The 12430-nt window shown below is 43.7% G+C and overlaps 3 protein-coding genes across 3 annotated transcripts in view; 1 reads left to right on the forward strand and 2 right to left on the reverse strand.

Annotated features, from left to right (window-relative positions):
• Positions 1–2925: 2925 nt before the first annotated feature.
• CCDC121 (coiled-coil domain containing 121) lies at positions 2926–3840 on the reverse strand. The gene has a single exon (XM_068966703.1). It carries the CDS (start codon positions 3778–3780, stop codon positions 2926–2928), a length of 855 nt encoding a protein of 284 aa, XP_068822804.1. The 5' UTR covers positions 3781–3840.
• A 1568-nt stretch (positions 3841–5408) lies between these two features.
• Positions 5409–12430, forward strand: part of GPN1 (GPN-loop GTPase 1) — a 28093-nt gene continuing 21071 nt past the window's right edge. The window contains exons 1-2 of the mRNA XM_068969715.1: positions 5409–5519; positions 6589–6682. Of these exons, the coding sequence (XP_068825816.1) occupies positions 5409–5519; positions 6589–6682 (205 nt within the window). The remainder of the gene's footprint in view (positions 5520–6588; positions 6683–12430) is intronic.
• On the reverse strand, positions 5865–6187 carry LOC138088408 (large ribosomal subunit protein eL39). Its single transcript, XM_068983535.1, has one exon. It carries the CDS (start codon positions 6162–6164, stop codon positions 6009–6011), a length of 156 nt encoding a protein of 51 aa, XP_068839636.1. The 5' UTR covers positions 6165–6187; the 3' UTR covers positions 5865–6008.

Raw genomic sequence — 12430 nt, forward strand, 5'->3', positions numbered from 1 at the left:
TGGATTCCTTGTTTTCACTGGCTTGGTATACTCCACATACAACTGTGTTGAGTTTTTTATACTATAAATCAGACTTCATTCACTTGCTCAAAGCCTAATGATTTCCCAGTGCACTTAGAACAAAATTCATCTCACTTTGTCCTACAAGGCCTCCTTGCTGTCACCATTAACCTTTTTAACCTCCTTGGTCTCTGCTCCACCGTTTTTCTGTCCAGTCCCCAACTAAGCCACATTGACTTTTGTTCCTTAATCCTCCCAAACTCCTTCCCATCTTGGAGCCTTTGCATTCTCTGTTCCCACTGCCTAGAATGTCTTTCCCCAATTGTACTCCAGGCTTCATTTTATCATTTAAGTCTTGACCTAAATTTCAACTCTGAGGTCTGTTCTAACAGTTTCTGTAACATCACCCTCTTTCCTTTCCAGCGTAGGAAAGCAGACAAAAAATAGACTGAAACCTTAGTTGGCCAACCTACTGCTGCTGCTGCTGCTAAGTTGCTTCAGTCGTGTTGACTCTGTGCGACCCCATAGATGGCAGCCCACCAGGCTCCCCCGTCCCTGGGATTCTCCAGGCAAGAACACTGGAGTGTGTTGCCATTTCCTTCTCCAATGCATGAAGGTGAAAGTTGCTCAGTCGTGTCCCACTCGTCTCGACCCCATGGACTGCAGCCTGTCAGGTTCCTCCACCCATGGGATTTTCCAGGCAAGAGTACTGGAGTGGGTTGCTGTTGCCTTCTCCGAACCTACTGCTAGCTTGCTGTTAAGAATTTCCAAGGGCCTTTATCAGATGACCCACCCCTTAAAGTCTTCAGAGGCCTCACTCTCAACAGAGAAAGCCAGAAGTACTATACCAGATCAGATCCGTTATCTGGGATGAGAGGAATTCAAAATAGGAGGGAAATTATTCACTCCTGAATTAGATCATCAGGATAGCACTGGCAGGAGGGGGAATTAAAATAATAAGATTCTCCATCCATCCTCCATTCCAACTCATTATCCTTAGTTATATATTTTCCTGTGGTTTTTGGATCCATAGAGAATAAAGGTTTCAAATGTGTTTTGGATGCCACGTTTTAAAGCAAGCTCTATTTTCAGCTCCACTGACAAACTCTTTAGGTTAAGGTTTCTTTGTGCTACCTAACATTTGACTTTGTACACTAAAACTGCATTTTTATTTTATACACACTAGTATGAGGAAGACATTCAGAGTTGGTAAGAAGTGAGAAAAATATGAGTAGAAGGTATATTACATTGGAACAATAATGAAATCACTGGGTAATCTTTAATTTTTTTATTTTCAATAATTAGGAACCAAGACATTACACATTTAACAGCAAAGTTGTTAAAGCTAGAAGTAAAGGCACATGGAGGCAGAATCCCTTTCTGAATTTAAGTACAAGAATTCATTTTACATATGAATGAAACTGAAAACTGGGAAAATCATTCTGAAGGTTTTCATCACTGATAGTTTCTTTAAAGTTGATTCTATTTTTTCATAAGGGAGTGATGTTAAACTATGAAGCTATATTTCTGTACCAGGATTCAGCATTCAAAGAAATCCCTGATCTGATCATTAGTATCTCCTAAGTGCCAAAAATGTAACTATCCTAAAAGTCTAAACTAATTTAAAATACTATTTCTAGTTCAATTGAAGGGGCATGGATGTAGGATACATATGACCTAAAGCTAAAGTGCTCTTATTGAAACTTCAGTCATCTTTGTAATCTTAGAATTTGAGGATGTTGCTAGGGAACAAGATGGCAAAAGAATCTTCAAAAAGTTCTCCAAATATATGATCACTTTTTTTTGATACATTTTTCTAAAACAGGCAGAAGCAGTCAGTCATCTCACTCACGTTAGTGGTATTTCTCCACAGAAAACTGACTGACTATACTGTGCCCTCTACCCTTCCTTCACAGAGTTTGAATAAGTGAAAGTGTTAGTCGTTTAGTCATGTCTGACTCTTTGTGACTCCATGGATTATAGCCTGCCAGGCTCCTCTGTTCATGGAATTCTCCAGGCAAGAATACTGGAGTGGGTTGCCATGCTCTTCTCCAGGGGATCTTCCCAACCAAGGAATTGAACCCGGGTCTCCTGCATTACAGGCAGATTCTTTACCATCTGATCCACCTTGGTAAAGAATGCTTGCAATGCAGGAGACCCAGGTTCAATCCCTAGGTCAAGAAGATCCTCTGGAGAAGGGAATGGCTACCCAATCCTTGCCTGGAGAATTTCATGGACAGAGGAGCCTGGCGGGCTACAGTCCATGGGGTCACGAAGTGTCAGATACCACTGAACAACTAACATCACACAGTTTACTCAAAATTGTATGGGCTGAGCATCAGACAGCAGGTCATCCTGTTTACACTTGCTGTTATTAATCTTTCAATCATGAGAAAACTACAGAAGCAGCTACTTGATCACCAGCACAGACTTAATAAAGAAGCTTGAAAACACTGCACGTGTGTGCCAAGGTGGCCAAAGAAGGGAGGATACATGGACATTGGTTGTTTACAGAGCACAAAGCAGAATCTAACAATCTGAAATGCTATTCCTCAGGGGTTTCCTTTTCTGTAAAGAAACCTAACTTAGCTAGGTGGAACACACCACACAACTGTTTTTCTGTCACTTTCTCAAGCTGTTTTCTTGAGGTGGTTTCACAGGTGGATTTTTGGCAAATGGTACTGGGTTATCTGGAGGTATAAGGAACAGCCCAGTTATTACCAGGAGCTAATTGAAGAAAAACCTAACAATGGGAAGCCAGTGCTACCAATAATCTAGCAGTATTGGTTGAGAAAAACACCTAATCCTTCATATTAACACATTACAATGGGTATTTTACCATAGCAACCTGAGATCTCAAAGCCTTCCTAACCAGGATTATGTTATATAGCACCTAAGAACCCTTGCTCTAGTCTTGACTTAGTGTTATTTCAGAAATTTCTTTGGATGCACCTTTGATTTGGTGCCTAGGGCAGGGTTCCTTGTGGTCTTCGGAGAACCCTGTCCATTTGGGCACCGATTACGCCTTTCCTGCAGCTGTTGCCTCCCTCGCCTTAAGCACTCCACATACCAGTGCTCCTGCTGCAGCAGCTGCTGCTTCTTTTTTAATTGGCTGTGAGTATCCTCCAACTGATGGCATTTCTGAACTAGCTCTGGAAGTTCCTTCTGTAACTGTTGGTGCTGTCTGTTGATGTTACTGTGGAACTCGGAAACATGCTGCTTTGCTGCCTTCTCCAAGGCCTGGTTCTTGCTTTTCAGCTCCTTTGTTAACTTCTTTCCCGACTCCCTTGCCTCTAGCTCACTCAGCTGTGCCTCCAGTAATGCTTTGTCCTGGAAGAACTGGACGAGCATCGCCTGTTTCTTTGCAGCTGTCTCAACGTGGGTCTTCTTTATCTCCTGCTGAAGTTTCTCAATTTCTCTGTCCTGTTTTTCCTTCATCACTGAAATGTCCCTCATTGCCTCCAACTGCTTATTCAAATTGGATAGGGTGTTTTCCTTCTCCAAGAGCTCTCTTTTAAGCGCTGAAGTTTTGTTCGCATATTTGGAGGTTAATTCTTGTTTTCTTTGTTCAATCTTCACGCTTTGTTGTAGATAGTAGTTCCACAGCTTCTCGGTTCTCTGTCTAGACTCCTCTGTTTGCTTGGTCAGGTATTCCTGAAAGAACTGGTTTTCCTTCTGTATGTGATCTTTTTCCTCCAGTAGCTGCCGGGTTTCCACCACTAAGGGCTCTAGCCGAATTTGAGTTTCTTTGATTTCTTTGTCCAGCTTCATCATTTCCATTACTGCTCTTCCCTTAAACCTCTTCTCAACCTTTGTTAACTTCTCTGGCTTGAGAAAAGTATGTATGAAATTAACATCTGGTTGAAGGGACTCACTGGTGTCCTCAGCCAACCTGAAAGAACAAGCGAGACATCTGCTCATGTTTTTCATGAGAAATTAGAAAATAATTTTCAAAATGCACACTTGTACTGTAATTCATATCTCAAGTATTTGGATGGACAAATTGATGTCCCTCACACAAGGTAAGTGGGTAGGAGTGGTGGGGGGAGAGTGGTAGAACTAGGGGTAAAGACAAGGGAGTGTAATTTACAACTGACAAGTCTTCGCTGCAACCCTGAGAGGTAGCCTCTCCAGCTTAAAGAGGAGAAAACAGGTTCAGAGAATTGAAGTGACTTCACCACAATGTACACCCGCAGAAATTCCTAGTTTCTCCGAGCTAGGCTCTGCGGATCTCGGCATCGCCCAGCAACTCAGGGGCTCGGATCCTGCCAGGGCCCGGAGTCGTGCAGTCCTAAGCTGCATAACGTCCTCAGCTGATGGCCAGCCCTCAGTTCAGTTCAGTTCAGTGGCTCAGTCGCGTCGGACTCTTTGGGACCCCATGGACTGCAGCACGCCAGGCCTCCCTGTCCACCACCAGCTCCCGGAATTTACTGAAATTCATGTCCATTGAGTCGGTGATGCCATCCAACCTCTGTCGTCCCCTTCTGCCTTCAGAAGGTAACTCCGGGAGTGTACAATGTACAACAGAGTCTGGGTGTAAAACCCACATCTCACAGCTTATTGAACACTACTGCCACTGCAAAGGGCCATTGGAGCCAACTAGGTGACGGAGGAGTACACGCCTCAGCTCTTCAGCTTTCCGGGTGCCAAGGGAGCTAGGGTGGAGGGAGGTGCCCCTTCAGTACCTACTTGACAAACTTGTCAGCCGACTGTTCTTCCCCGGTGTCGCGGCTCTGTCTCTTTCGGGAGACTACCACGGAGCGAGAGCTACTTTTGGGGGGCGGCAACACGCGGAAATAGCGTGTCATTACGGGGGTTATTCCCAGTTTCTCCGAACTAGGCTCTGCGGACCTCGGCGTGGCCCAGCAACCCCGGGGTTCGCATCCTGTTAGGGTCCCCTGTCGTGCAGTCCTAAGCCGCCTAACCTCCTCGGCTGACGGAAGAGCTCTAACGGCCGGTTCTCCAGAGGCTCGGTTCCCAGCTCCCCGGGGGCTGACAGGAAAACGCACTCTCTTCACTAACGTAGCGCGGGAATCCCTGGTCGTCCCTGGGGTTCCTGGGGTCCCCGGTGGACCCTGGGGTCCCTGATCGTCCTGCCCGCCCGGGGTCCAGAGCTTTGACTTTCCCAGGCCCTGCCCGACGACCGTGAGCAGCTCTTTGGTTGGCCTTTTCCAGCTGTCCTCGCAGTGCCTCCACTTCCCCGACGGGGTCCCTAGGTGGGTCCCCATCCGGGTCACGATGGACAGAAAAAGGTGCACGCCTCGCCCCTTGGCCCTGCCCTTTCTGGCCGGTTGGTTGGATTCGATTTGGTTTTGTTGTGTTCTAGTCTCATTCAGAATCCGGAAAGTCGCGGGTGTCTCTCTAGCAAGTAGCGTCTCTATTGTCTAGTGGGCGGAGCCAGGAACAAGATGGCCGCGCCCGCAGCTGCCACGGAATCTCAAGCTTCCGGGGGTCCCCGGCCCCCAGCGTGTCTGTTGGTGTTGGGAATGGCGGGGTCCGGGAAAACCACCTTTGTACAGGTGACCTACATGGCGCGGGCGTAGTCGGGGCGCGCGAGAAGTTGTCTGTGGTGGGAGTAAGGCCAGGAGAAAAAAGTGAGGGCAGTCTCTCTAGAGAGTTGGAAGGAACCGGCGCCTGCTTTCAGGGACATACCGGCAACTCCGTTTCCTTTCTCCGCGAAGCCTTCTCAGATCCTAACCTGGGTTCATTTAGACTCTTCTACGCACCCTCAGTGCCGATTTGGTATGACTGTAGTTGGTATAGGAATTGTCATGTTATTGCCAACTCCACAAGGCAGAGGCTTAAAGGAATTCTGGCGGTTAATAGAGTGTTGGGTTTCTTTTTTTTTTTTTTCAACGTTTCATATTTATTACTGAGTCTCAGACTGATAGTTAGGAAATAAAAAACACCAGGACCCAAGCATTACAGTAGTGATATTTTCACCGTGATTTGGCTGCTTAAAAAAGTGGTCTTAATTAAGACCACTTCTTATAGACCCAGCTTGCTTCTTATAGACCCAGCTTGGTTCTTCTCCAATGTCTTCTCTTGGAGTTGTACCTGATTTTATTGCCAGTTTTCATTCGAATCCATTGAGGAATGGGACGATTCTGCTTTTGTTTCTTGGCCAGGAATCGCTTGATCCTGAAAGTCTTGTGAGAAGACATGGTGAGGAGAGAACTCAACCGCACATAGGATGGCGGAGAAGAGAAAAGAGCGAGTGTTGGGTTTCTAAAGTGTAGATTTCTAAACAATTCTTTCTGGGATGCCTGCCATGTTTCAGGCACTGGGGATACAGCAGAAATGACAAAGTTCCTGCTTAGGTGGAGCTACTATTTTGGCGGGGAGATAGAAACCCCGCCCCCGCTCCAAGTTAAGTGATGGAGTATAGAGGAGACTCTTGGATGTGTGACGAAGAAAGGTAGCATTTCAACTGAGAGTGAATGTTGTAGGTGGAGCTCAGAGACGAATAAGGTAGAGGGAAATGGAAGTACAATTCTTCTGGTAAGTTGGATAAAGGAGAGGAAGTTCACTCTTGTCCCTTGGTCCTGCTGTTGGTCTCAGCCCATCCCTCTCTCCATGTCACTGCAGAGGCTCACAGGATATCTGCATAGTCAAGGGTGTCCACCTTATGTGATCAACCTGGACCCAGCTGTGCATGAAGTTCCCTTTCCTGCCAATATTGGTGAGTAAACTCTGCCAGAACTTGTGTAAAGTTTCTTAGAGAATGGGACGCTCTCAACCTATCCTACCATCTTCAGTACTTTCATTTTTAATGTTTTCTAAACTGCCTGATTTCATTTCCTTTAGATTTGCTGGTATCCTGAAACAGCCTTCTTCCTATTTCCCATTTTTTCCTTTGTTTACTCCCTCCCCTTCCTTGTTATTGTTGTTCAGTCCTTCAGTTGCTCAGTAGTGTCCAGCTCTTTTAGACCCCATAGACTGCAGCATGCCAGGCTTTCCTGTCCTTTACCATCTACTGGAATTTGCTCAAATTCATGTCCATTGAGTCAGTGATGCCATCCAACCATCTCACCCTCTGTTGTCCCCTTCTCCTCCTGCCTTTGATCTTTCCCAGCATCAGGATCTTCTCAAATAAGTTGGCTCTTCCCATCAGGTGGCCAAAGTATTGAAGTTTCAGCTTCAGCATCAGTCCTTCCAGTGAATATTCAGGATTGATTTCCTCTAGGGTTGAATGGTTAGATCTCCTTTCTGTCCAAGGGACTCTCAAGAGTCTTCTCCAGGACCAGGTTTGAAAGCATCAATTCTTTGGTGCTTAGCCTTCTCTGTGATCCAACTCTCAAATCCGTATATGACTACTGGAAAAATCATAGCTTTGAGTATACGGACCTTTGCGAAGTAATGCCTCTGCTTTTTAATATGTTGTCTAGGTTTATCATGGCTTTTCTTCCAGGGAGCAAGTGTCTTTTAATTTCATGGCTGCAGTCATCATCTGCAGTGATTTTGGAGCCCAAGAAAATAAAGTTTGTCACTGTTTCCACTGTTTCCCCATCTATTTGCTGTGAAGTGATGGGACCAGATGCCATTAGTTTTTGAATGCTGAGTTTTAAGCCAGCCTTTTCACTGTCCTCTTTCACCTTCATCAAGAGACTCTTTAGTTCCTCTTTGCTTTCTGCCATTAGAGTGGTGTCATCTGCATATCTGAGGTTATTGATATTTCTCCCAACAATCTTGATTCCAGCCTGAGCTTCATCCAGCCCAGTATTTCTCATGATGTACTCTGCGTCTAAGTTAAATAAGCAGGGTGACAATATACAGCCTTGATGTACTTCTTTCCCAATTTGGAACCAGTCTGTTGTTCCATGTTCAGTTCTAACTGTTGCTTTTTGACCTGCATACAGGTTTCTCAGGAGGCAGGTAAAGTGGTCTGGTATTCCCATCTCTTTAAGAATTTTCCAGTTTGTTGTGATCCACGCAGTCAAAAGTTTTAGCATAGTCAATGAAGCAGAAGTAGGTGTTTTTCTGGAGTTCCCTTACTTTTTCTATGATCCAATGGATGTTGGCAATTTAATTCTGGTTCCTCTGCCTTTTCTAAATCTACCTTGTACATCTTGAAGTTCTTGGTTCACATACTGTTGAAACCTAGCTTGAAGCCTTGCTAGCATGTGAAATTAGTGCAGTTGTGTGGTAGTTTGAACATTCTTTGGCATTGCCCTTCTCTTGAGATTGGAATGAAAACTGACCTTTTCTCGTCCTGTGGCCACTGCTGAATTTTCTAAATTTGCTGGCATATTGAGTGCAGCACTTAAATAGCAACGTCTTTTAGGATTTTCAGTAGCTCAGCTGGAATTCCATCACCTCCACTAGCTTTGTTTGTAGTAATACTTCCTAAGGCCCACTTGACTTCACACTCCAGGATGTCTGGCTCTAGGCGAGTGATCACACCATCGTGGTTATCCAGGTCAAGACTTTTTTGTACAATTCTTCTGTGTATTCTTGCCACCTCTTCTTAATATCTTCTGCTTCTGTTAGGTCCGTGCCATTTCTGTCCTTTATTGTGCCCATCTTTGCATGAAATGTTCCTTTGTTATCTCTGATTTTCTTGAAGAGATCTCTAGTCTTTCCCATTCTATTGTTTTCTTCTATTTCTTTGCATTGTTCACTTAAGAAGGCTTTCTTATCTCTCCTTGTTATTATTTGGAACTTGCCCATTCAGATGGGCATATCTTTCCTTTTCTCCTTTGCCTTTAGCTTCTCTTCTTTTCTCAGCTAGTTGTAAGGCCTTCTCAGACAACCATTTTGCCTTTTTGCATTTCTTGGGGATGGTTTTGATCACCGCCTCCTGTACAGTGTTAGAAACCTCCATCCATAGTTCTTCTGGCACTCTGTCTATCAGATCTAATCCCTTGAATCTATTTGTCACTTCCACTGTATAAGTGTAAGGGATTTGATTTAGGTCATACCTGAATGTTTCCCTACTTTCTTTAAGTTTGAATTTTGCAATAAGGAGTTCATGATCTGAGCCACAGTTGGCTTCCTGTCTTGTTTTTATTGACTGTATAGAACTTCTCCATCTTTGCCTGCAAAGAACATAATCAATCTGATTTTGGTATTGACCATCTGGTGATGTCCATGTTTAGAGTTATCTCGTGTTGTTGGAAGAGTGTGTTTGCTATGACCAGTGCGTTCTCTTGGCAAAACACTATTAGCATTTGCCCTGCTTCATTTTGTACTCCAAGGTCAAACTTGCCTGATACTCTAGGTATCTCTTGACTTCCTACTTTTGCATTCCAGTCCCCTATAATGAAAAGGACATTTGTGTGTGTGTGTGTGTGTTAGTTCTGGAAGGTCTTGTGGGTCTTCATAGAACCAGTCAACTTTGGCTTCTTTGACTTTAGTGGTTGGGGCATAGATTTGGATTACTGTGATATTGAATGGTTTGCCTTGGAAATGAACAGAGATCATTTTTTTCATTTTTGAGAATACATCCAAGTACTGCACTTTGTACTCTTTTGTTGACTATGAAGGCTGCTCCACTTCTTTAAGGGATTCTTGCCCACAGTAGTAGATATAATGGTCATCTGAATTAAATTCGCCCATTCTGGTCCATTTTAGTTCACTGATCCCTTAAATGTTGATGTTCACTCTTGCCATCTCATGTTTGACCACTTACTATTTACCTTAATTCATGGATCTAACATTCCAGGTTCCTGTGCAATATTGTTCTTCACAGCATTGGACTTTACTTTCACCACCAGACATATCCATAGCTGGGTTTCGTTTCCTCTTTGACTCAGCCTCTTCATTCCTTCTAGAGCTGTTTCTCAACTCTTTTTCAGTAGTATATCGCAAGTTCATCTGACCTGGGAAGTTCATGTTTCAGTGTCATATCTTTTTGCCTTTTCATATTGTTCATGGGGTTCTCAAGGCAGGAATGCTGAAGTGGTTTGCCATTCCCTTGTCCAGTGGACCATGATTTATCAGAACTTTCCACCATGACCTGTCCATCTTGGGTGGCCCTACAATGACTGATAGTTTCATTGAGTTAGAGAAGGCCCGTGTGATCATTTTGGTTAGTTTTCTATGATTGTGGTTTTCATTCTGTCTGCCCTCTGATGGATGAGTGTAAGAGGCCTGTGCAGCTTCCTGATGGGAGGAACTGGCTGTGGGGAAAACTGGGCCTTGCTCTGGTGGGCCATGCTCAATAAATCTTGAATCCGGTTTTCTGCTGATGGATGGGGCTGTGCTCCTTCCCTGTAGTTTGGCCTGAGGCAGCCCAATCTTAGAGTCTTCAGACTCTATGGTAGGGCTATAGATTTCCTTTTTTCCTTACCACTACTATTCTCTCTACCTTTTTTTGACCCGAGGGTGTCAGAGTATGGCTATTTGGAAAAATGAAGTGACAGAAAGTCAGTCCTCTGTCTTCTAAGCCATAAACCCTTCAGCAGGCTGTGTATGTAGTTTCTTTTCTTGAAGTTAAGAGCATGAGGGTTTGGTGCATAGTCTGCTTACTGATCTGTAGCCATCTTGCAAAGTTACATGGGAAAATGTGTGTATATATGCTGGTGTGCATTGCCATGGTAAGAGGTTCCCTCCCTCATCACACTCTGAGGATAAAAAAGATTAAGAGTGGGTGAGAGCCAGTGTCCTGATCCTTGATAGGATCTAGGCCTCCTGATTTTCAGACTATTCCTTGGTGTTAGTCTTTTCTCTCCTGGTCTCTTTTTAGTCTTATTAAGCTTGTACTCCAAACATACTAATTAAGGAAGATATGGTATTAAGAAGCAGAAATCATTATGGGAACAATTTTGGAGAAAAAATATTTCTATCTTTTCACTTAAAGGCTCAGTTCAGTCGCTCAGTTGTGTCCAACTCTTTGCGACCCCATGGACTGCAGCTTGCCAGGCTTCCCTGTCCATCACCAACTCCCCGAGCTTGCTCAAACTCATGTCCATTGAGTCAGTGATGCCATCCAAGTGTCTCATCCTCTGTTGTCCCCTTCTCCTCCTGCCTTCAATCTTTCCCAGCATCAGGGTCTTTCCCAGTGAGTTGGCTCTTCCCATCAGGTGGCCAAAGTATTGGAGTTTCAGCTTCAGCATCAGTCCTTCCAGTGAATTTTCAGGACTGATCTCCTTTAGGATGGACTGGTTGGATCTCCTTGCAGTCCAAAGGACTCAAGAATCTTCTCCAACACCATAGTTCAAAAGCATCAATTCTTTGGCACTCGGCTTTCTTTATGGTCCAACTCTCACATCCATACATGACTGGGAAAACCATAACTGACTAGATGGACCTTTGTTGGCAAAGTAATGTCTCTGCTTTTTAATATGTTGTCTAGGTTGGTCATAGCTTTTCTTCCAAGGAGCAGTAGTTGATGGGGTAGGTCTACCGACTGCTGTATAGGTTTAGTTAGATATTGCTGGATAGATCAATTTCCTTTTTATTTTGAATTCCATCCAGATAAATTTTTTTCTAGTTCTATTGAGATATAATTGACATATAGCATTGTATATGATTAAGTTGTATAATATAATGGTTTGATTTACAAACTCAGGAAGTGATTATCATAGTAAGTTTCAGTTCAGTTCAGTTCAGTTGCTCAGTCGTGTCTGACTCTTTGTGACCACATGAACTGCAGCACGCCAGGCCTCTCTGTCCATCGCCAATTCCCAGAGCCTACCCAAACTCATGTCCATTGAGTCGGTGATGCCATCCAGCCATCTCATCCTCTGTTGTCCCTTTCTCCTCCTGTCCTCAATCTTTCCCAGCATCAGAGTAGTGAACATCTATCGTCTCAAATAGATATAAAATTAAAGGAATGCAAAATCTTTTTTCCCTTGTTATGAGAACTCTTAATAGCTTTCACATGTAGCATATAGCAGTGCTCATTACATTTATAATATTGTGTATTACATCTCTAGTATTTATTGGTGTTAGCATTGGAAGGTAATACCTTTTGCCTACCTTCATCCAATTGTTCCCTCTCTCTGCACCCACTTCTGGTAACTACAAATCCAGTCTGCTTTTTCTGTGTGTTTGTTTGTCTTGCAGTGTAAGTGACCTGCCAAAGTATTATCATTAGTTCCTGGTACACAACATACTAATTTGAAATATCTGTTAACATTTCAAAATGATCGCTATGACGAATCTAGTTAATATCTGTCACCATACAACAGTATTATATTATTATTGACTATATTCCCCACACTGTACATTTCACCCCCATGACTCATTTGTTTTGTAACTGAAAGTTTGTACCTCTTAATCTCCATCACTTATTTCTCTCCCTGACATCCACTCCCCAAGTTAATGCCTTTATAAAAATGTTATCTGCTTAAACTTAGTTACCAGTAAGTGAGGAGTAAAAAATAAGCCTTTTTTCTTGATTTTTAACTCCTTTTTTCTATATATATGGTCACTGAGAAAGTACTTAAGTTGTATAGAACTTTCCTTTTCATCTCAGACCATCCCT

The sequence above is a fragment of the Capricornis sumatraensis genome, chromosome 1, assembly GCF_032405125.1.
Source record: "Capricornis sumatraensis isolate serow.1 chromosome 1, serow.2, whole genome shotgun sequence".
In the NCBI taxonomy this organism is placed as follows: Eukaryota; Metazoa; Chordata; class Mammalia; order Artiodactyla; family Bovidae; genus Capricornis; species Capricornis sumatraensis.

What these genes read in the sequence shown, in the direction of transcription:
- CCDC121 (XM_068966703.1), bottom strand. Translation starts at nt 3,780, where the DNA reads ATGGAAATGATGAAGCTGGACAAAGAAATCAAAGAAACTCAAATTCGG.
- LOC138088408 (XM_068983535.1), bottom strand. Translation starts at nt 6,164, where the DNA reads ATGTCTTCTCACAAGACTTTCAGGATCAAGCGATTCCTGGCCAAGAAA.